The sequence below is a fragment of the Malaclemys terrapin genome, chromosome 2 (assembly GCF_027887155.1).
Source record: "Malaclemys terrapin pileata isolate rMalTer1 chromosome 2, rMalTer1.hap1, whole genome shotgun sequence".
Classification (NCBI taxonomy): Eukaryota; Metazoa; Chordata; order Testudines; family Emydidae; genus Malaclemys; species Malaclemys terrapin.
This window is the reverse complement of record NC_071506.1, coordinates 186,409,202-186,433,917: the sequence shown is the minus strand read 5'-3', so window position 1 is coordinate 186,433,917 and position 24,716 is coordinate 186,409,202. Positions and strand designations below refer to the sequence as shown.

General features: G+C 43.5%; 1 protein-coding gene across 8 annotated transcripts in view; it reads right to left on the bottom strand.

Annotated features, from left to right (window-relative positions):
- TNS3 (tensin 3) overlaps positions 1-24,716 on the bottom strand; it is a 434,958-nt gene that overhangs the window by 171,655 nt on the left and 238,587 nt on the right. For 7 of the 8 annotated variants that reach the window (XM_054019057.1, XM_054019050.1, XM_054019049.1 and 4 more), the window contains 2 exons: positions 4,139-4,191; positions 2,162-2,333 (listed from right to left, as the gene is read on the bottom strand). In XM_054019057.1, the coding sequence (XP_053875032.1) occupies positions 2,162-2,333; positions 4,139-4,191 (225 nt within the window). The remainder of the gene's footprint in view (positions 1-2,161; positions 2,334-4,138; positions 4,192-24,716) is intronic. The other variant, XM_054019053.1, reaches the window with a different exon arrangement.

Sequence of the window (24,716 nt, the reverse complement as noted above, 5' to 3'; positions counted from 1 at the left end):
TTTTAATTTTAAAAAAGTACTTTATTTTTTCAACCATTTTAGAACAAATTTTATGGATACAAAGTAGGGCCAAAATCAGCTTTAGTTAGGGAGACGCTATCAGCTCTCCATAAGAATTACAGATGTGCAGAGCTGGGACTAAAACCCCGGTCTTCGATCTCCAAGACACAAGTCTCTGCTACTTGAGCTAAAGAAAGAGGGCTATAACTGTTAACTATAGAAGAACCTTCCCTGTTCTTTCCAATATGCAACAACTGAATAGAGGACAACTTGCTCATGCAAACATACAATACTCCATCTTGGCCCCCGCTGACATTAATGGCCAAAAATTCCCATTGGCATTAATGACAGCAGAATGGTGCCAATAACTCATAAAGAAATCAAAGGGAGAAAGATTGGGCTCAAAACTACCCCCAACAAAAAGCATTTATAACTTTGCTTACATTTCTACAAATACAGGCTCTGTTACCATCTGTCTTGGATGGTTTAGACACAACAAATCCTGCATCTTGGCAGGGGAGTAGATTATATGACCTTTGTGGTCCCTTTTAACTCTATGATTCTATGACACAAGAATGTGCTTAAGCATGTGTTTAACTTTAAGCATGTTAGTGCTCTCCATGACTTCATTGGGACTATTCACACGTTAAGTGTTTTGCTGGATTGGTGCCATAGCTGGAATGCAAATTTTCAAGGATATTAAACGATATAGAAAATTTGAAAGGGGTTCAAAAAAGCCATTTTTGAAACAGAGGGAGACAAAGAAAACTTAGAGAAAAGTGGTAATTTTATAACGGACTATAACTGCAAAATGGGTTGCCAAATTTTCTTCATACTTTGCAAATACATTTTCCTTTATTTCCAGAGCAAATCTGGCAATTTTCCAACCAAACCAATATATTTCCCAAGCCAAAGTTATAGAAAGCCTAAACCAATTGTTAATTGTTGGCAAACTTAGCTATGGAGAGGTTATGGCCCTTTCCTAACACTAAATGGAATTAGTATAAATGTAACAGTGGGTTTTTTTTTGTGATGTGAACACATCTAATAAGAGTTAGATAGCTGGACCAAGACCACCAGCCTATTTCAGGTATACCAAAATACAGCATCACATGACAATGACAGTTGATCTGGGCTGTCTTTGAAACACTGACTTAGGTGAAATGCTTTGCAAAGCATTACAATTTTGTGTCAGAGAGACCACTGGGTTGGCTTACAGGAAAGTTGATGTGACAAAAGATTCATAATTGGTAGTACTGCCAGCACAGCCTGAGTCCAATCATTGCTATACAATGCAGTTGGGATAAATAAATGTGTTGTGAGTGAATGAATGTGGAGGGCTGGTGTTCTGGGGATGGAATAACAATGCAAGCTAGCTGCTGCAGTAATTTTACCCTCCTGAAGTTGTGGATTTATTCTAATAGTTTACACATGTCAGCTAAAAATAACTTCAATTAACAGCAGAGATTTTGGCCCTGATTTATAAGCACACAGAGAGAGACAGTGATACCACAGGGTTTAAATGTGCTAAGCAGAAAACACCACACAGCATGATGTGGTCATTATAAAAGATTGTGCATGTGGAACCCATTAGAGGTTTGTCCGGGACCTTATATTTTTTAATAGAAAATAAGTAATGGGGAAAAAATGCATCTAAATTAAGTCAATGAAAGAGACAAAACACACTAAGAGCAACCTTTATGTGCTGTTTCACAATCAACAGTGCAGCCAGCCAAGGCGGGGGGGGGGGGGGGGTAGTCAGAGATCATCAGAACCCAAGCTGCAGCTGCTAGAAAAATGCATTCCATGGTGAGGCATCTGGATCTTGTAGGAATGAGTTTTACTCAGTGAGAACTATCCCTACAATTTTTCTGTTGCAAATGAACATGATGCTCAAAGAGTATACTGCCTTGCCGTCAACAAGAAGGTGGCTTGCATCTGTTTCCTTGTTTGACGGAATGTAAAATGCTGGGCAACTGTCACTTGCACTGATGTAAATGTGAACTAGATAGGCTTTGGTGGAGTTACATCCAACTTACATTGGCGTAAGTGAGCCTATATTGGGCTCGGTTATTAAGGATATCAAATCAGCCATTGTACAGCAAATAGGGTAAAACTGAATTACACATAGCATATCCAAACAGGCTTAATCTTCACTTACCAGGTAATTATCTCCATGTTTGGATTTGAGCATTCGGGTTACATCTTGCAGGTTGTGCACATACGTTTCCTCTGAACAGCTGGCAGGGAAGGATACAGCAATGATCCGCTCAGTGATGTAAGTCAGGTCAAGTTCATAGCCCTCCTCCATAATGTGATCAAAGTCTGCACTTCTGCGAAGAATCCGATGTGGCAGTTTGGGGAGCGGGGAGAAGGGTGAGTGTGACAAGAAAATAGAAAGTTGATGAGCAGAAATTTCATCCTGGACTCATACTGGGGAATCAGTCAGTATTTATGGTTCCTGATATTTTCATCGAAATTGCGGTTCATAAACAGCTTATAAAACAAAATTTATTCAGGTCTTTAAGCAACTGGCAGCTGGCCAAAAGAGAGTTCATTACTGTGCCACCTATAAAAGCCCAGGCCTATATATGCAGTGCTATGGAAAGGTAGAAAAATGAATACAATTGAATTTGTTCTATCCCCAACAGGAGAAAATCCAGGTGTTACAGACATGCAGAGACTCATGGCAGCAGTAATCTCTCGCTCTTTCTTTGGGGCATCACAAACACTGTCTTTAAGTGGTCTCTAAAATCGCTCATGTATACAATATGATTAAATCTGCCCTAAGTTATACAGATATGAATTTAGAAACTGCATTAACTTCAAGAGAGTAAATGAAATCAGAATTAGGTTTAGTTTCTCCAATAGTTTGGCCTACAAGTACTTCTTCACTGTCATAAACAACTCATAGAAACTATCCACGTTTCTAATGAATAGAGTTAGAGGCATCCTTTTTGAATGCCATGTCCAAACAGGCTACAGAAAAAGCACTGGAGTTATAGCACACGTTATTCTGTTCTTGCCATTTATTTACTTTGAACATGGACCAAAAAGAACCACAGTAAAGAGTATGTAAAATATCCTTTCCTTCTCCTCACTGCTTTGGCTCAGTTAATTGTGAAAAGGGTCATTGCCATATATTGGCTAGTTAGCAGCTGCAGCTAAATAATACTTAGGACTTGTTTAGAGATTTACATCTTCAATACACTGCAAATACATTAATCCTCTTCACATGCTCATGAAGAACATAGATTAATATTATTAACCCTATTTTATCTATAGACTTGCTCAAGGCCACATTGCAAGTCAAGGGGAAGAAGGAGGACTAGAAGTCAGGAGTTCCTAGCTCCCTACCAGTATTCAGCCCAAGCTGTTGACAGTGTCCACACTGTCAAACCTACCACCACAAAAGGGCACCCTTCTTGGCAGCATTTCAGTCAATAAGCTCTTTGGGACAGCTCTTCCTATGTCTGTAAAGTGCCTAACACATTTTAAGTGCTACTGTGATGGAAATAATAAGCTGAGTATTTGCTGGCCATGGAAAGTGAACTCTCTTACCCTTATGGTGGGTCCCTTTACTGGATTGGATTGAGGCACACTAGCAGGGTGGGATATTATCTTGGACTGCAGCCTGTGAGCAATCTGGTCTGGATAAATAACTTCTGTGCTGTCAGTCTGTCACCTTTCATGAGTCCCAGCTTTACTTTTGGTGAAAGACATCCCTGTGCAAAGGCCCAGGACAAAGTCTATGCAGAACTTAACTCCCACTTGGGCCCCCTGTAAAAGGTGAATTTTACCCTTAAAGAAAACAATCTGCCTTTAGATCTGTGTAATTAAAGTTGTATTGAAGAAGCAGCATGAAAGATAAATGAGAATAATACGATGCTTAAGGTGACTTGTGGTAGTTTTACCTGTAGGAAAATACTCAGCTTATCTGGTATTTAACATATGTCCGGTAAAAGATCACTCTACAACCATAACAAGAAAACGTCATGGCCTATGCCTTTCATAGACAACAACTGGAATGTCTTTATATATGACTTTAACCTGCCGAAGATGCCATGCATAGGAGCAATTAAAAACAGCACAACAGTACTGTGCGATAACACAGCAAAACCATTACAGAAATACTTACTGTGATACTTTGTCACAACAGAAAGAGGAGCTTTTTGAAAAACTGCCGGAAGTCTGAAACAAACAAACCAACAGAGTGATCAGCTCAATAATTCCCGTGGCACGACAAAATCAACATGGCTACTTCTTAATTTCACAAAATGAAGTTTCCCCGCTATGAAAAAAAATAAGAAAATTCTTTTGTAATAAATAAATCCCACTTGCAAATAGGAAATCCCATTGAAATTCGTTGGAATTCAGGTGCTTAGTCACCTTAAGATCCTTTGAAAATCCCAGCACAAATTGCTAAGTGCATTTTGTATGGCTTCAACCAAAATGATACTTAAACTATTATGAGGCCCTCAAAAACAGTACAGCATCACCATGCTCCTCCTACTTTCCCAGCAATGATTTACACGAGGACTCCCAACACATCTTCCTCCTATAGAAGCAAAATGAATTTATTCCTGTTTTGGATGCCTTTATTTTCATTACAGAACATGGTGTTCAATGACAGGCACAGAGGAAGGTGAATTTAATCACAAGAGTTGCATAGTGTTAATGCATCTATCTTTAGAGATCTGCCTGGGCAACCCAATGACAAATTCTCACAATACTCCTCCATCAACAGAATGGTAAACTACAGTAATAATGGGATCAGACAATGCTGCCCCCTCCCCCCCACCATTTCTAGTCCATTGCCAAAATATGTCATGTCATAACATGATTTGAAGCCTTTTTTGACCATAATTTCAAACATAACGGAAATGTACTATGTACTAAACATTACCAGCGCATGTCATAATCCTTACACAAACCGTTATTACTTCACACAAGTTGCTCCCCTGCTGAAAATGAAGGCTTGTTTGTCTTACACATTCAGAATCTCTGGTAGGGTTTAAATTGTTGCAGAAAGATTAGGGGAGTTTAAAGATTTGAGGTCTGGATTTCTATTTCTGGTGTGCTAAAGCCAGAGTTTTGGTACGAGTCCATTGATTACAAAGATATTTCCTTGTTATCAATTGTTTCATGGAAGGGATGATATGAGCAAGAGGAATATGCTATGAATAACTTCCTTATAATTGTTACATATTTGTAATATGCATAAATTAATTTAAAATAAAGTGGTCTTAATCAAATTCCTTTGCAGGAAAATTCACACCTTGAGAGATGGCCCCTTCATTTTGTAAGAATATAACAGTTATACTGACTAGGTACTAAAGTGTCAAATTTTACTTCTAAGTTAAAAATTATTTGTTAACATACAATAATTATGAAATAAGAATATATGGAACAGTTCAGACTTTGTCCTGCCCTTATATGCATGTGAGCTTGGGATAAAGTATATGAATCACTAATAAATATTTACAAAGCAGGGGTTTCTCACCCATCTCCTGCCTTTGATTTGCATGTATAGTACAGAAGAGTGCGCTATAAATCTGTGAGTCAGGATACAGACTGGAATTCAGATCACCTGAGCCAACATAACTTTTGTATGCCCGTACTCATGAATAGATTGATTTATGCTAGGATGGGTTTGTGGCTATAGGATCTTTTATAGAAGAAAAAGACAAAAAAAGAGTTTTGAGACACCACTCCTCAGTTCAAATGCATCACATAACAAAAGCAGGTAACCTCCAACACACACCCAAATGTACATAACTGGCATGTGTCTTTTCCAAAATTTCTAGTGATGAGCTGCTTTGAAGAATTTTAAACAAGTCTGAATAGTAGCGTGCTGTGTATCTCTCATACAAATTGACACTTGGGACCTGATTCTGTGAGATGCTGAATGCAACCTGTAATGTACTGAACATTCACACCTTCCATTATCTTCAGTGGTGAGAGCTGAGGCAGCTTAGCGCATTGCAGGCCGCTCTCAATCCCTTTCAGAATCAACCTTTTAACATAGATATTCTCAATTAATGAATGTTTTGAAAGTGCCTAGTACACAGAGGGTGCTGCCATACGTAAATTATAAATAATCATAATAATAGAATCCCTGCCCACAATCAGTCTTTCAAGTAGAGGAGACATTAGCTGAATGTGTTTCTATTTCAGTTGCATGGCTCACTGACGGCCAGCCAGCAGGTTCACTGAGCACCTTACTGAGTGTTTCCACCAACTTTGATAAATGTAATAACTAATCTCACTTAAATATGAGTGGTCAGTTAGTTATGGTTTCATTTCTCTCTATGGGTTTTCCTTTGCTAAGAAGCAAGTGATACAATGAAACTTTATTCCACTTATTTGTAGCATATAAACTGGACATTAATAGAGCTCTCACAATAAAACAAACAAAAAAATCCCATTAGGGACATCTGTACTTAATTGCATGCATGCTATCAAGCTGAAAAGCAGTGTATTCCTTTCTGCTGCATGCACCATATTGGCGGTTTGTGCCAATTTCCATAACTTAACAGCTGGAATCGCTTAATATGGAAAATTTCAGTGCTGTTTGTGAAATTCTCTCCAAGTACCTATAATGTAGTTTATTTTTTTTAAAATCTGACTGACTCTCCGTTTAAAACAAAAGCTTTTAAAGTCCTTAAATTTGGTCTGGGTATCATGTTTTATTGCACAATATAAGGAATTGTGATACCGTATAAGCTGTCATGGTGGATACATAAACATAAGAATTTGTGAAAACTCCCCACATTCCCCTGAATTGTCAGGCAGAGACTCTAAAAGAGATTTCAGTTCACCATGTGAAACTTTCCATCATTTTAATATGGTGGACAGCATGTGATAAATTGCTCTTACCCATTTACAATGTCAAGGTCACCCTGTAACATTACATGTTGATTCTTTATAGTCAATGATTTGTTTGCAGATGGCAAGGAGCCAGGGAAATAGCCTCACATCCCTATACGCCCTCTAACGTATCTTTTCCCCCAGCATTATTCCCTGATACAATCATTTCTGAGCCAAGCAACGTACCTTTCCCTCATGTTTCTATTTTTCCTATGGTCTGATATGCTAAATATATTATGACACGCTGCATACATAGTTCCACACTCTGAGACATTTTTGTGGCTACCTTATTTCTTGGGACTTCACAAATTAATCTCTGTAATACAGAACCTCGAGAGCTATCATGAATTTCAAAATACCACGAGGGAAAGATATTTATCAAACGGTATGGCAGGCAATGCATACATCTTGGAAAATGTGCTATTGTGCTCAAACACTGATGAAATGCACAGATTTGTCAAGTTTTGTAGGAATATGGACCACACAATCTGACACCAAGTATATAAGGATGTCTTCCTAATCTGATTTCTTGACAACAGATGTTCTGCAAAACAAGCACTGCTCTACTATGCCCTCTGACCAAATCTGGACTGAGTGGCCAATTAAACAATGCACTTGAACTTATGAAACAGTTTTCTTTTTTTTTTTAATCTTTCTTTTTATTGTTTTTATATAAAATATAAACACAATGAAAAAAATATATAAATACATCCATAAGATGGAAATACCCTATAAATAACAAAATTCAGTGTTTATTATTTGTTAAACCTGGAAAAAAAAACAAACAACTAACAAACAAACCTGAACCCATAAAGGTCATGCGGGGCGTCAATTGTTGAAGTGACTAAACAGATAAATAAGTGAGAACATAACTTATGAGTATTGGGGACTAATATATACTAAACTGCAAATTTATGCAAGAGTTTCATGTGTGATCAGACATCCTCATATTTTTTCCAAGCATTTCTATTAGACAAGGTCATTGATTCCATTAATACGGTAGTAGATAATTCACTAAGCCAACCTGTGTATGGGGGAGGAATTGTAGATTTTCTCAAAATAACTTCTGCACACTAAATTAGTTACTGCAATCCATTTCTTAATGTTAACTGGTAATACCAACTCATTCAGCGTCGCCAACATACACAAGGTTGGAGAAGGAAAAATAGCAACACAACATTTTTTGAGAAAGCACTGAATATGGTATTCCAGAACACATGCATTTTTGACAGGTATAGAGGATGTGTGAAAGGTTGGCATGGGGCTGTTTGCATTTCCATCATTCACTGTGTGTTGCCAATCTAGCCTTAATATTCTGGAGTCCACTAATACCTGTTTTGTTATCTTGTTCTGGAAGAATCACAAGGATAAAGAACTTGAAGCATCTTTCACATTAAGCCAGATATCCTCCCAGTTTTCTGTTGTGATAGTAAAGTTAAGTTCTCTTTCCCATTTTTCTCTGAGACTCAGATTGGGGGGTAATGCAAAGTATTAAGCCACCTATGAATAATTCCTACAAAGTGACTTTTGTTTCCATATTTCTTAATATGTTCTTCTAGAGGTGAGAGAGTTGAAACAGAACAATTGTTTCCTACTCTTGCATGAATTCTTGAGCATAGCTTCTGAAAGAAGGAACTGAACCCTGGTCTACACTACGAGTTTAGGTCGAATTGAGCAGCATTAGGTCGATTTAACCCTGCATCCGTCCACATGACCAAGCCTGTTTTGTCCACTTAAAGGGCTCTTAAAATTGATTTCTGTACTCCTCCCTGGCTAGGGGTTTAGTGCTAAAATCAACCTTGCTAGGTCGAATTTGGGGTAATGTGGATGCAATTTGACGGTATTGGCCTCCGGAAGCTATCTCTGAGTGCTCCATTGTGACCGCTCTGGACAGCACTCTCAACTCAGATGTACTGGCCAGGTAGACAGGAAAAGCCCCGGGAACTTTTGGATTTCATTTCCTGTTTGGCCAGCATGGCGAGCTCATCAGCACAGGTGACCATGGAGTCCCAGAATCGCAAAAGAGCTCCAGCATGGCCTGAATGGGAGGTACTGGATCTGATCGCTGTATGGGGAGAAGAATCCGTGCAGGTAAAAAACTCCATTCCAAAAGACAAAATGCGTGAAAGTTAAGAAGCTGAGGCAAGCCTACCAAAAAACAAAGGATGCAAATGGTCACTCTGGGTCAGAGCCCCATACATGCCAGTTCTATGATGAGCTGCATGCAATCCTAGGGGTGGCCCCTACCACTACCCCACCACTGTCCGTGGACACATGCAAGGGGGGAGTCTCATGCAACAGGGACTTTCTCTTTTTGTGGATGAGAAAGATGATGAGGAGGAGGAGGTTGAGGATAGCTCACAACAGGCAAGTGGAGAATCCCTTCTCCCCAGCAGCCAGGAACTGTTCTTCACCCTGGAGCCAATATCCTCCCAACCCTCCCAAGGCGGGCTCCCAGACCATGAAGCCAGAGAAGGAACCTCTGGTGAGTGTACCTTTGTAAATATAATACAGGGTTTAAAAGCAAGTGTGTTTAATGATTAATTTACCACGCCAAGCCAGTAGCAAGGAGTCTGGAATCATTGCAGAACAAAACCTTGCAGCGAATGGGCCCGGGCTTTGGCTGTTTGGCTTTAGTTGAAAATAAATCATCCCCGCTGTTAGCCATGCAGTGGGGGGAGGCCCGTTCATGCTGAGCTTTCGCGTTTGCTGACAGGGATCTTCCCTGATACTAGCCATGCGGTGGGACGGGGGCGGGGGTGAAGCAATCATCCCAGAGAATTGCGGGTGGGGGGGTTGGATTGTGCTGCACATTCACCCTAAAACTGCAGCCCCTCCTTTTAAATGGCCAACCCAACGGGCTTTGCTTGGTATGGGAAAGGAGGGCGCTGCTGTTTGAAACCGTTCCCACATGTTATGAAGGTTGAAAAAGCCAAAACTCTTTGCCGTACCCTGGCTGCCTGCAAGCCAAATTCTGTTGCCCAGCCGAGCATGTGTGATGTCTCACACAAACCGGCAGGCACTCAATATAAGAGGCAAAATGCGACCTTGTAGCAAAAGCACATGTGCTATGTAATGTGAATCACTTGATTCAGTGTGAAATAGTCTTCCCTTTGTTCTCTAAAATGTATCTTTTAAAATACTACTCTCCCTTTTTTTCCTCCCGCAGCTGCAAATATTTCTATGCTCCCCCTATCATCTCCGTCCCAGAGGCTAGCGCAGATTAGAAAACACATCTCGTCGCAAGTGCCCAGAGCTCATGCAGTCCTCCCGCACTGAAAGAGCTCAGTAGAATGCGTGGAGGCAAACAATGGCGGAGTCCAGGAAAGCGTTAAATGAACGCGTTGAGAGGAGGGAGGAGCACGCTGAGAGGAGGCAGGATGGAATGCTGAGGCTACTGGGGGAGCAAACTGACATGCTCAGGTGTCTGGTGGAAAGGCAGCAGGGGCACAGACCACCACTGCAGCCCATGTGTAACCACCTGCCCTCCTCCCCAAGTTCCATATCCTCCTCACCCACATGCCCAAGAATGCAGGGGGTGGGTTGGGGGAGGCTACGGGCACCTAGCCACTCCACCCCATAGGATTGCCCAAGCAACAGAAGGCTGGCATTCAATAAGTTTTGAACTGTAGTGTGGCCTTGTCCTTCCCTCCTCCCCTCATCCACCACCCGACCCGGAGCTTCCCTCCTCACCCACCCCTCCCGGGCTACCTTGTGAGTTTTCCCCCTATTTGTGTGATGAATTAATAAAGAATGCCTGATTTGGAAACAATAATGACTTTATTGCCTCTGAAACCGGTGATCGAAACGGGGAGGTCAGTTGGCTTACAGGGAAGTAGAGTCAACCAAGGGGGTGGGTTTTCATCAAGGAGAAACAAAGAGAACTGTCACAAAACTGGTTTTTAAAGCTTTTCTGATGTGCAGAGTGCCCAGCTGTGCTCTTCTAATCGCCCTAGTGTGTGGCTGTGAGTAATTGGCTACCAGGCGATTTGCCTCAAGCTCTCACCCCGCCATAAACGTCTCCCCCTTACTCTCACAGATATTGTGGAGCACACAGCAAGCAGCAGTAACAATGGGAACATTGACAGGTTTCAGAGTAGCAGCCGTGTTAGTCTGTATCCGCAAAAAAAACAGGAGTACTTGTGGCACCTTAGAGACTAACAAATTTATTTGAGCATAAGCTTTTGTGGGCTACAGCCCACTTCTTCGGATGCATAGAATGGAACATAATATTGAGGAGATATATATACACATACAGAGACAGGTGGGAATTGTCTTACCAACTCTAAGAGGCCAATTAAGTAAGAGGAAAAAAAACTTTTGAAGTGATAATCAAGATAGCCCAGTACAAACAGTTTGACAAGAAGCAAGTGTGAGAATACTTACATGGGGAGATATATTCAATGTTTGTAATGGCTCAGCCACTCCCAGTCCCTATTTAAGCCTAAGTTGATTGTATCTAGTTTGCATATCAATTCCAACTCAGCAGTCTCTCGTTGGAGTTTGTTTTTGAAGCTTTTCTGTTTCAAAATTGCCACCCGGAGGTCTGTCATAGAATGACCAGACAGGTTAAAGTGTTCTCCTACTGGTTTTTGAATGTTATGATTCCTGATGTCATATTTGTGTCCATTAATTCTTTTGCGTAGAGACTGTCTGGTTTGGCCAATGTACATGGCAGAGGGGCATTGCTGGCACATGATGGCATATATCAAATTGGTAGATGTGCAGGTGAACGAGCCCCTGCTGGCATGGCTGATGTGATTAGGTCCTATGATGATGTCACTTGAATAGATATGTGACAGAGTTGGCATCGGGCTTTGTTGCAAGGATAGGTTCCTGGGTCAGTGTTTTTGTTCAGTGACGTGTGGTTGCTGGTGAGTATTTGCTTCAGGTTGGGGGGTTGTCTGTAAGCGAGGACAGGTCTGTCTCCCAAGATCTGTGAGAGTGAGGGATGATCTTTCAGGATAGGTTGTAGATCTTTGATGATGTGCTGGAGAGGTTTTAATTGGGGGCTGAAGGTGACAGCTCATGGGAATATTGGTTTCGCGGAGGTCTAACCTAGTCAGTAAACTGTGCCAGCGAGCTTTTAAACATCCAAATGCACATTCTACCACCATTCTGCACTTGCTCAGCCTATAGTTGAACTGCTCCTTACTACTGCCCAAGGTGACTGTGTATGGCTTCATGAGCCATGGCATAGGGTAGGCTGGGTTCCCAAGGATAACTATAGGCATTTCAACATCCCCAACGGTAATTTTCTGGTCTGGGAAGTAAGTTGCTTCCTGCAGCTGTTCAAACAGACAAGAGTTCCTGAAGATGCGAGTGTCATGCACCTTTCCCGGCCATCCCACGCTGATGTCAGTGAAACGTCCCTTGTGATCCACCAGTGCTTGCAGCACCATTGAAAAGTACCCCTTGTGGTTTATGTACTGGCTGCCAAGGTGGTCCAGTCCCAAGATAGGGATATGCATTCCGTCTATCGCCCCACCACAGTTAGGGAACCCCATTGCAGCAAAGCCATCCACTATGACCTGCACATTTCCCAAAGTCACTACCCTTGATAGCAGCAGCTCAGTGATTGCATTGGCTATTTGGATCACAGCAGCCCCTACAGTAGATTTACCCACTCCAAATTGATTCCCGACTGACCGGTAGCTGTCTGGCATTGCAAACTTCCAAAGGGCTATCGCCACTCGCTTCTCAACTGTGAGGGCTGCTCTCATCTTGGTATTCTTGCGCTTCAGGGCAGGGGAAAGCAAGTCACAAAGTTCCATGAAAGTGCCCTTATGCATGCGAAAGTTTCGCAGCCACTGGGAATCATCCCAAACCTGCAACACTATGCGGTCCCACCAGTCTGTGCTTGTTTCCCAGGCCCAGAATCGGCATTCCACAGCATGAACCTGCCCCATTACCACCATGATGTCCAAATGGCCAGGGCCTGTACTTTGAGAGAAGTCTGCATCCATCACTATCTTGATTGCGCTGTTGTCGCCTCCTCGCCTGCTTTTTCAGGTTCTGCACATACTGCAGGATAATGCGCGAAGTGTTTACAATGCTCACAACAGCAGCGGTGAGCTGAGCAGGCTCCATGCTTGCCATAGCATGGCGTCTGAAGGAGAGCAGGAAAGCAGAGTTGCAGCGGAATCGGTGGATGACAATGGATGCCACGAGAATAGATATTTATACAGAACGACAAGAGGACCTGCGAGGTGGATTCATGGCACCAGGAGAGCAGAGTTGCAGTGGAAGCAGTGGAGGACGACGGTTAGCACTGCGCACATTTCCCGAGGAAGAACACACGTACCCGGGAGCCCATGACAGAAAACATGGAGAAATTCGCTATCGAGGCAATAGCAGCAGAGGAGAGTTGCAGCAGAAGTGGTGTATGACAATGGTTTGCAGTCCTACTGCACCGTCTGCTGCCAGCAGCACCCAGGACACAACAGTAGTGGTGTTGGTGAACTGAGCTGAGCGGGCTGCACGCTTGCCGTGGTATGGCGTCTGCGGGGAAAAAAGGCGCAAAACGATTGTCTGCTGTTGCTTTCACAGAGGGAGGGGAGACTGACGACATGTACCCAAAACCACCTGTGATAATGTTTTTGCCCCATCAGGCATTGGGAGCTGTACCCAGAATTCCAATGGGCGGCGGAGACTGCGGGAACTGTGGGATAGCTACCCACAGTGCATCGCTCCATAAGTCGATGCTAGCCACGGTAGTGAGGACGCACTCCACCGACTTAATGTGCTCAGTGTGGACATATGCAATCAACTGTATAAAATCGATTTCTAAAAATCGACTTCTATAAAATTGACTTAATTTCATAATGTAGACGTACCCTGAGAGACTGCGGTAACTGATATTTGTTGCACATGTAATCGAAGGAGGCCAGTCTGTTATATTATATCTTTAATTTTTGTTAATCCTTTTTCTATCCAAATTGTCTTAAGTGTGGCGTTTGCCTTGATCTTGATACACAGGTACATAGTGGTTCAAGAAGAGAATTAGTAAGATCAGTAGCTATAATCATCTTAACATGTTGCATCTTGTATGTGCAAAGATTGGATTTTTCCTTAAGGGTGTGGGTAGCCTCTTAAGATATATAAAAGAAAAGAGGGAACCAAATGTTTTAGAAAAGTTTTTTTCTCTCTCAAACCAGGCTGGTGTGTATACAGAGCTACTGGAGGAGAACCACCTTAAATTAGGACACATTTGGAATACTAGATAATATAAATACAAATCTGGCAACCCTATTTTTAAGGGTCTTGTGTTACAAGCGAAACTGTTTTTTATCCCATAAAAATCACACAATAAGCCTATTTATTCTAGCAAAGAGCAAGGGAGAGACCTTTAAAGGCAATAGGTTAATGATATAGGTCATTCTTGGGTAGATATCAATTTTGGCTATTTCTATTCTCCCTAGAAATGACAGAGGGAGGAGATGCCACCTCTCCACATCGTTGGAAATTTCTTTGAATATATAGTCCATATTCATAGAAACAATTTTGCAAAGATTAGGACAAATTTTAACACCAAAATAAGTTATTTCTTTGCATATTTGAAATGGAAAATACTGAAGCTGAGAAGAATCTGGTCTTTGGGATATATCCGTTGCTTGTGATTTCTGAAAACAGTTTTCAATGTCAAAAGTTACAGTCTATTATTAACATCCATTAGTTTGATTTTGTCACAAAGAAGTTGATACTCAGACAATCCCAGCAAGGAACAATCTCGCACCAGTTCAGATGACTGCAACAGTGGGGTCATGTCATACATACAGAAGAAGATACGCTTTTAAAGAAGGTTTACAGAGCTGAAGTTGAAGGAAACAGAGCAGCAAGCTGACCACAAGTGAGCTTGGAAGATGAAATTCTGAAGTATTTAAGAAACCTAAATCCTCTCATACTGACTCTTGCCAAAGGAACAAAACGAGCAAAGGACCACTGAAGACGGAAGTCCATTCTAAATGCCATCACGGCTATGTTCCAGCCAGGTGAGTCTGCTGGTGCTGCTGGAGCTACTGAACTTCTGAAAGATACCTCTCTGCATTTTCAGATTAGGCACACAGTTCTACACTATGGTTTTATATTGACTGGAGTTACTCCTGGCTTACATTGTTATGGAGATTCTTCTTCTTTATCCAGGAAAATAATCAGGTTATATGTCTAATTCAGCAGCACCGGAGAGCACGGCCCAGTAGTTTACAAAATGTGAGGGAAAAAAGCAGAGAATAAAGCCACCCAAAAAATGTAAACAGCCAGGGAGAGTGGGTTAGACTGTCACTTTATGATCTGCCCTGAGCAACAGGCAGCACATAGTTGGGCTGTCCCAGGAACAGTCCAGGAAGCAGAGTGTGGCTCTGAGTCACAGTGTGTCTCCCAGTCTCCCAGCAATTGTCTGGAAGATGTAAACTGTGCTGGGCTTATACCCATTGCAGTGTATGCCATATGGTACGCTTGCACAGCTATGATGGCCAGAGTGTTGGAGGAATGGAGTCAATACTCTCTTCAGCCCCTACCCTGGCAACACCTGAGAAACAGTGGCTTTGTTGAGCCTGCTTCCCATTGACAGTACAGTCTGTGGTGTGGGTAGACCATACAAGAATGTAAGTGGGCCCCTTATGCTTCCATACTTCCTTATATAGCTGCCCTGGGTTAGTAACAATCAAGGCTTGTATTTGCATAAACCATGCCCTATTTCCTGCCAGCATGCCTCCACTCTGCTCCGTCTCCAGCAGATGTTTTGAATGACAGTTACAGTAGCAGTGAATTGAACCACCATCCAAATTACACCTCTAGCATGCTTACTTACCTCAGAGGCCAAATTCAACTGTCCTGAAACTCCATGCGAGTCCACAAAGTTTTGTTAGGGATCAGTTTTGCCCCAGGGGAATTAATCTAAATCATTTCACCAACTTTTAAAGCAGAGCCCTGCAGAGATACAAAATTTGTATCCGCATCTGATCCGCAATCCGCAAACATGGCCCATGGATATAAAGTGGATATTTGCAGATTTGCAGGGCTCTAGATATAAAATTTGGATCCGTATCTGCAATCCACAGACATGGTCCACGGATGCAGATATCCACAGATATAAAGCGTATATCCACAGAGTTGCAGGGCTCTACGTTACAGGGTTGACAAATCAAGCCCAGTGTGCAATTAAGAGCTGGTCTAATGGCTTCTGATGACCAAGTAAAACTAAGCATTAGGGCAACACACAAAGTTAGAAACATGAATTAGGGTGAGAGGTGTTAATGCACCAGGCTTGCAACACTGGAGACTGGATCATAAATGAAAAACAGTTCGGTGGTCTCATCCCATGTCCCAGCAGTCCCTGGCACTAAACTCTCATACAATGTAGAAATGGCTGCTAAAAAGTAGCTTAGCATTCAAAAATGACGAGTACTGAGCTGTCTTGAGAGCACTGTGTGAGTAAGCTTGCATAGAACATTCATGAACTGTGGCTTAGACAGTGTTGGTTAAGGGTCCTTAACTCCAGCATTCTCTCCCTAAGATTTTACCTACCTTGGATCTCTTAACCTTCAGGGCATGTCAAAGGGCTCAACTATTTTCCTGGACTTTTGCTGAAGGGGTGTGCTCTGAGGGATATGGAATAATTTAATGAGGGGAAACTATTCTTGTATGAGAGGTTAATTAGATAAACAATGTTTGTGAAATTAGGTCATATTAAGGAAGGTCTTTCTAATTTTGGATAAAAATACTTTAATTCTGTATATTTTTAATGGTGGTATATACACCTAGAATTTTGACTAGATACTTTTAAAAAACACATTTAAGTAAATAAATAGAAAATTGAAGACATTTTACACAATTTAAAACTAACCTATGGAATTCACTGCCACATGATTTTATGAGGCAAAAAAAACAAACAAAAAAACACAACTTCACAATTGACTAGACATTTATATGAATATGAACAGAACCTGTCATAGAACTAGTTAGAAAACATATTCTAAAAATTGTCACAATCCTTGTATTTCCAAGCACACGCTGATCACCTGTGGTCAGGAAGAAATTCTCTATCCCTTTCTATGACATCGTACTGCAGTTGTACATACCGTTGGAGGCCACTGAGTAAGACAGGACAGTGAATTACAATGACTACTAGTCTGTTCCATTATGATGACTTCTATGTTAATAGCAGCTTTTAGAAGCTACAGAGCAACACATGTTCAAATGTCTTGTGTCAGGACTAAACTTTGCATAATCTTCTGGCCTCCCTGGTTTCAGAATTATCCCTAATGAAAAAAGGAGAGTTTCCTGCCTACTAGATACATGGTAACACAGTCAAATTTGTATCTATTCCTGCAATAATTTTTTTTAAACCACTGAACATGTCTCTTTGGGAGCTGGCTTCCTGGAGAACATGAATTTATAGCTATTTCTTCTGTAAGTAGCAGGTTATTGGTTTGGCTGTACATTTTTATTTTGGTTCTGTGCAAAACTGTAAAAAAAAAAGTCTTGTTTTCTCATTTACTGTAACAGTGAGTGTTCCCAGGACATTTAGGTCTTCTATCCATAAAGTGCACTGGAGCTGAAGCACGATTCTTTCAGGAATTTAAAAACAACAACAAAAAGGTAAGCAGCAAGCTTTTGCTGCTATCAGGGGCCTCACCAGCTATGACAACCGAAAGCAGAAACATTCAAAGTCCATGTTTAAGTAAGAAGGATGAGGCATGGGTGATTTTTATTTCATGATTATTTTACAGCCAGGAATTTTCTGTACTATTTACAATACAATGCACGTTCTCAAAGCTTGATTCTGCAATGCCTCAGTGCAGGAAACTCACAGCGAAATCAATGAGTTTTGCAGGATCAGGTCCTTAGTGAGTAGTCTAGGGTTCAGATGAGACTCAGTTTTGCCAGTGAATAAGAGCAGGCTGAGACCCCAGGGAACATACTGTGTTTGGTTCTTCAAAGCTGAATTCCTCACATGCAAAATGAAATTTTCTTTTATATATTTCTCATCATCACATCTCTAGGACAGATATTTTATGGTCTTTAGAATCACTAAGTTGCCAAACTTAACAAATAGTTACATTGAAAGGTTTATTTAATTTGATTCGCAAAAACAGAAAAATGTACACAGAATTTTTAATAATGTTTCCCACTTACAGGAACAAACAAACATTTATTTTAAACAGCAAATGCATTTCCAGAGAAGGCTATTTTGAGGTTGGTAGTCAAAGCCGTGTCTGTTAACATTGTAGAGGGCAGGCATAATTGGGTAAATGGCAAGTTTGCAATTTCAAAATAAAACATTTAATACAAAATGCTCTTGTCTTTGTATTCTTCTAAGGTTACTGGGAAGTATTTGGGCAGGAAGGATGGTCTGGTGCAGGGGTCTGAAACACGCGGCCCGTGGGGTTATTTTCTGCGCCCCCCCCTGCCCTCCCCAGTGTTTACCTAGAGCGGCTCCGGCCCGACGCGCACCAGGGGCAGGGCAGACTCCCTGCCTGCCTGCCTGCCCTGCCCCCGCGCCGCTCCGGGAAGCCGACGGAACCTGGGGGAGGAGGGGCGCAGGGGTGTGTGTGGCTGTTGCTTCAGGCACCGCCCCCAGCAGCTCCCACTGGCCGCGGTTCCCCGTTCCCGGCCAATGGGAGCTGCTGGGGGCGGTGCCTGAAGCAACAGCCACACACACCCCTGCGCCCCTCCTCCCCCAGGTTCCGTCGGCTTCCCGGAGCGGCGTGGGGGCAGGGCAGGGAGGGAACCTGCCCTGCCCCCAGTGCCTGTCAGGCCGGAGCCCGCCCCCCGAACCCCTCCTGCACCCCAACTCTGTTCCCTGAGCCCCCTGCTGCATCCCACACCCCTTCTGCACCCCAACTCCCTTACCGGAGCCCCCTGCTGCACCCCTCCTGCACCCCAACCCATGCCCTGAGCCCCCTGCTGCACCCCTCCTGCACCCCAATCCCCTGCCCTGACCCCCTGCCACATCCCTCCCCCCTCCTGCATCCAACTCCCTGCCCTGAGCCCCCACCACACCCCATACCTCTCCTGTACCCCCTGGGGGCACGTAGGGGCAGAGTTGGGGTGGGGATTTCATGGAAGGGGTTGGAATGGGGGCAGGGAAGGGGTGGGAAGAGGCGGAACAGGGGCGGGGCCTCATGGAAGGGGTGGAGTGGGGGTGGGGCCGAGGGCGGCGGGGGGGAGGTGTCAGTAAATGCGGCCCTCGGGCCAATGTACTAGTCCTCATGTGGCCCTTGTGGTCATTTGAGTTTGAGACCCCTGGTCTAGTGCAAGGTTCTCAAACTCCATTGCACCACGGCCCCCTTCTGATAACAAAAATTACTACATGACCCCAGGAATGGGAGCAGAAGCCTGAGCCTGCCTTAGCCCTGCCGCCCTAGGTGGGAGGCCAAAGCCCAAGTCCAAGCCTCACCGCCCGAGGCTGGAGGGCCAAAGTCAAAACCCAAGAGCTTCAGCCCAAGAGGGAGGGGGGCTGTAACCTGAGCCCTGCCACCCAGGGCTGAAGCCCTCAGACCTGGGTGGTGGGGCTTGGGCTCGGGCTTCAGCCCCCAGCCCCAGCAAGTCTAACGCCAGCCCGGGTGACCTCATTAAAACAGGGTCATGACCTACTTTGGGGTCCTTACCCACAGTTTGAGAACCGTTGGTCTAGTGGTTAGGGCACTAGGGAGACCTGGGATCAGTTCTCAGCTCAACCACAGCCTGCCTGCGGGACTTTGCTTAAGACCCTTAACCTACCCCATGCCTCAGTTCTCCATCTGTTAAATGAGGATAGTATGTCCCTACCTCATAGGGATGATTCTAAAGATAAAATCTATTCATGAGAGAGATGTTCAGGTATTACAGTGATGTAGGCCATGTAAGTACCTTGATAGATTTGCAAGTACAATAGTGACAGGACAAATAAAAGTTCCCATGCTTGCTCCTTGCTTTTTTTGGTAGTTATTACTTCAATATTATTATTATAAAGTGCTCCTCTACTATAAGCTGACAGGGAGGTAATAATAGGGTTATCATATTTCAACAATCAAAAAAGAGGATGGGAGGAGCCCCGCCCTAGCCTCGCCCCCGTCCTGCACTAGCCCCACCCCTGCCCCTTCCACTCCCTCCCACTTCCCGCCCCCTAAGAACCCCCAACCCTCCCCCCCACTCCTTGTTCCCTGATTTCCCCATCCTGAGACCTTCCCCCCATCCTAACTGGCCCCCTCGGACCCTACCCCCTACCTGTCCCCTGACTGCCCCAACCCTTATCCACACCCCCACCCCCAGACAGACCCCAGACAGACACCAGGGACTCCCACGCCCCATACAACTACTTCCCACCCCCTGACAGCTCCCCCCAGAACTCCCGACCCATATAAACCCCTCTGCTCCCTGTCCCCTGATTGCTCCGATCCCTCTCCCCACTCCTGCCCCCTGACAGCCCCCCCCCAGAACCCCTCCCCCACTCCTTGTCCCCTGACTGCCCCCTCCTGGGACCCCTGCTCCTACCTAAGCCTCCCTGTGCCTTGTCCCCTAACTGCCCCCTCCTGAGACCCCCCCACCTGTACTCTGACTGCCCAAAACCTTACACCCCCAACCCCCAGACAGCCCCCCCCAAAACTCCTGACCCATCCAACCCTCCTCCCTGCTCCCTGTCTCTTGACTACCCCCTCCAGAACCTCCCTGCTGCTTCTCTGACCCCCTGGCCCCCTTACCATGCCGCTCAGAACAGAGTGCAGCAGAGCAGCGCGCTCGGCAGCAGGGGGAGGGGAGCAGGGGGTAGAGCTCCAGACTGCCGGAAGCCAGATGTGAACGGCCGGCCGGCGATCTGCGAATGCAGGGAGGGGGAGGGAGGGAGAGAGAGGAGTGAGCTCAGCTGCAGGGGAGAGGAGGGGGAAGTGGAGGAGGGGCTCTGGCTGCCGGAGCCCCGTGCGAGTGGCAGGATCCGGCCGGCTGCCCTGTCAGCCGCGCGCGCTCTGCATGCGGGGGAAGTCCGGACATTTACAAATTCCCCCCCAGACGCTATTTTTAACTCAAAAAAGCCAGACATGTCCGGCAGAATCCGGACGAATGGTAACCCTAGGTAATAAGCTCTAAGAACCACAGGTCAATGGAACAGTTTTTGATATTGTCCTAACAACTAGTGAAAGTACCTTGAAAGCATGATATCAAAATCACAGACATAAAATACATATTCAATCACCAACAAGATTAAAAAAAAAACCAAAAAGAAATCAAGAAGTTTCACCGTAACACATCTAGCCTACAGAAATGAAATGGCATCTCCTTTTTTATAAAAACAAGTGTCACAACATTCAGACAATCAAGTAATCTGGATGGCTGGCCAATCTTAGGTGCTTGCTATAATAGCCATTGATGTGAGATAAGTTGCTTCAAAAAGAGATAGCTGCACTCATGTGTCTCCTGCTACAGCAGGGTCTGGCAGCTGCTCAGACACTAATCAACAGCAGAAATAGCAAGGGGAAGTTTAAAAAGTCACAACGGGGAGTCACTGCAAGTGATATGCAGTCAAATTTTCAAAGTGCTCAGTTCCCCTTTAGGCACCTAAACAAACTGGTCTGAATTTCAGACGGGCTCAGCACCCAGCAGCCCCTATTGTTTTTAAATGGGAGCTGCAGTGTGCCTAGGACTTTTGAAAATTGCCTAAATGAAAGGTGCCTATATGAAAGCTGAGCTCTTCTGAAAATGTAGCCTGGGTCTCTAATGAAGAGGTTTACTCACTACTGCTGCCAATCTCTTTACTTAAAGGGAGAACCTGACAATGTCGTCAACTACTGTATTCTCTCATGAATGCTATCAGAAAGGTTGCAAGTCCATTTTCACTACCAGTTCCCCAATACTTGTTTCTGCACACTCATTCCTGCCAATTTAATTTCTGTTTCAGTTGAGGGTTTTAAAGTTTGAATAAAACCTATTGAGCCATAGCTGTCAGGTGGGTAAGACAAAAAGCCATAATTGTGATGTGTCCAATTTTAAAAAACATGTTAAGAATTTCTGCAGAATGCAAAAATAACTCAAAGCGACTGAACTTTATGGTTATATTTGAAAAAAATATTTTAAAATAAAGTCAAGACATTAAAATGGTCTTTTATGCACAAGAACTAAAAACATTGTTACACTATTGCCTGTGTTATTGCTATTGAGTTGCATAATTCCACAATACCAAACCTGGATATTTTCATGTGCCTACACAGCAAAAAATCTGCAAAATAAAATTCCACAACTCCATAGTGCCACAGCTATATTTTTTATACAAGAAATTAAATTAAAAAAACACTAATCTAATGTTGCATTATGGGCCATAGATTTTTAAAAGGCTTTGATTGTATGTCTGCAATCAACTACAGGCAATTGTGAATGTAAATAGCAGTATTTATATGTTCAACTCCCAGGTAACAGATGCGACTATGGAGGCCAGGTTGAGGCCCCTTTAAAGATTTTGCTCATAACAGCTGTACATTCAAAATAAAAATTAGAAGTCAGAAAGTGAAAAGTTACCCACAATCCTCATAGTAATGTCAGCCACCTTGCACATCCCAATTTCAATTACTTGTTAGGAAGGTCAATGTCCTTTACAATATGTGCAGCTGGTTTTCATATTTAGTATATTGTTTTGAAGAGCCCTGGAAGAATGCAACATGATCCTGTCATCTAGTTTTCAAACATGAGGCCTTCTCAACCTCCCTGATTCATTCTCACACGCACTCTCACATGTTTTTTGGCCAAGGAGACCCGGATAGGATTCGCTCACTTAGGAGTTAGTCCTGATTATATTCGTGAAGTTCAGTTTTGAGAGACACTGTTAACCTGTACCTCTTTCCTTCTGTGTCTGTGTCTGTGTAGCATCTTCGTCCCAGGTGCTCCCAGCATTTTTTGTTTTAATTCTTTGTTAATTTTTGAGCTCATGCATACAAAAGGAACTGTTCACAGACAAGTATAACGTATGCAAGCAATGTGCTCAGTCAACATTGCTAATGTACTTCCATCGTAACTTGCAGGACCAGTCCTTAGGCTTCTCCTGAGCAGAGACTGACAATGGCATATATATTGTGTCTAATCCAGGGGTAGGCAACCTATGGCACGCGTGCTGAAGGCAGCACGCGAACTGATTTTCAGTGGCACTCACACTGCTCTGGTCCTGGCCACCAGTCCAGGGAGCTCTGCATTTTAATTTAATTTTAAATAAGCTTCTTAAACATTTTAAAAACCTTATTTACTTTACATACAACAATAGTTTAGTTATATATTATAGACTTATAGAAAGAGACTGTCTAAAAACGTTCAAATGTATTACTGGCACAGAAAACCTTAAATTAGAGTGAATAAATGAAGACGTGGCACACCACTTCTGAAAGGTTGCCAACCCCTGGTCTAATCAAAGGTCCTAAAGAGAGTCTTTGATTATTTGCCAGGAAGGAATGTGCATCTCCCCTTACACAACATCCATGCAAAACCAGAGAACTCATATAAGCATACAGTCTAAATCCCCACTACAACTCAGTCCAACAAAAGAGAAGTGCAAATATTCACCAAACAATGCGACGATACATTCAGCCACCTGTCCCAACCCACATCACAGGAAGACAGCTTACAAAGAGAATAACTAACAGACCAGGAGAGTCAATCCAGACATAAAACAAAACTGCAACAAGATTCTCTGGCACCACAGCATTGCCAGATAATTTGCTGGGGGGACTAGACAAAGCACAAGCTGCAATCTACAAAGCTCTCGAGAAGAAAACCAACAGTCACATGGACAGTTTGCTATCCCAAGGCAGACCAAACATTGGGTCTATGCTGGCTTCTGTTGTCAGGGTTCCCAGAATCTCTCCCTCATTTGAGGCCTGAGAAGTGTCAGGAATACTCCAAAAGTGAGCATGACTGGGGTGGCAAGTGCTGATTCAGCACATTCCCATTGGCTTCCATGGAATCCCTGGTAGGAATTAAAGCGGTCTCCCTTCCCCATAGGCACAGTGGGACTCTATGGTGCAGGAAGGAGCCATTCCTGCACCAGTAGGGGGTAAATTCAGGCAAACTCTTCTACAAACGCTGACAATATCATTTTAAAAACACTCTACGCTTGGCTCTCCATGGCAGCCAAGGAAAATGCTGACAGGCTCCCTGATTCTTAGCCACCAAGCCTCAGCGTAAGCTAAAGCTGCTGCTTTAAAGGGACAACTTTCATTTATGCCACTTGTGGAAGGTCCCTCAGTGACATCATGCCAGTTGAGAGCCTTGCACAGTTGTGGTGGAGCTGGCGCAGGAGGTGGCATAGCTGCCTCTGCCAGTCTTACTCTGGCAAGAAATTCCCCTGCACAGGAAAAATTCATGAGGGGAGCTCTCTGGCTGGTTTAAGTACACTTTGCACTGCACAAGCAGAATCCAGCCCTCTTATACCCTCTGGCCAAAAGACTAAACTTTTGCTAGTAAACAATTCTGCTCTCAGATCTGCACTGATGTTCGTGGAAGTTCTGCACAAGTGTAGAGAGCAGAGTCGCAGAGCAAATCTGAGTGCAAAATGCTGCTACTGGATTTAGATGTGATCATGTTAAGTATCATGTTAGGAGTTATCAAGCTAGTCAGCTGTTTGAAACCAAACACATTACCAGGGTGAATTAAACAGTGCTATCTGAGGCTCCAGTTGTGGTAGAGTTCTTATTACTCCAGAGGTTATAGGCAGCTTCCTGAATAATTACTATCCATAGGCAACCTAATTCATCACAAGAGACATGACAGGGTATAAACTCTGCTGCATTAATTCAAAACTGGTGTGGTTTAAGGATGTAACTGTTAACACAACCACTACACAGAAGGTGTGAATCAGTGGTGTATAAAGCATATTCCCTCGGTCCTACAGT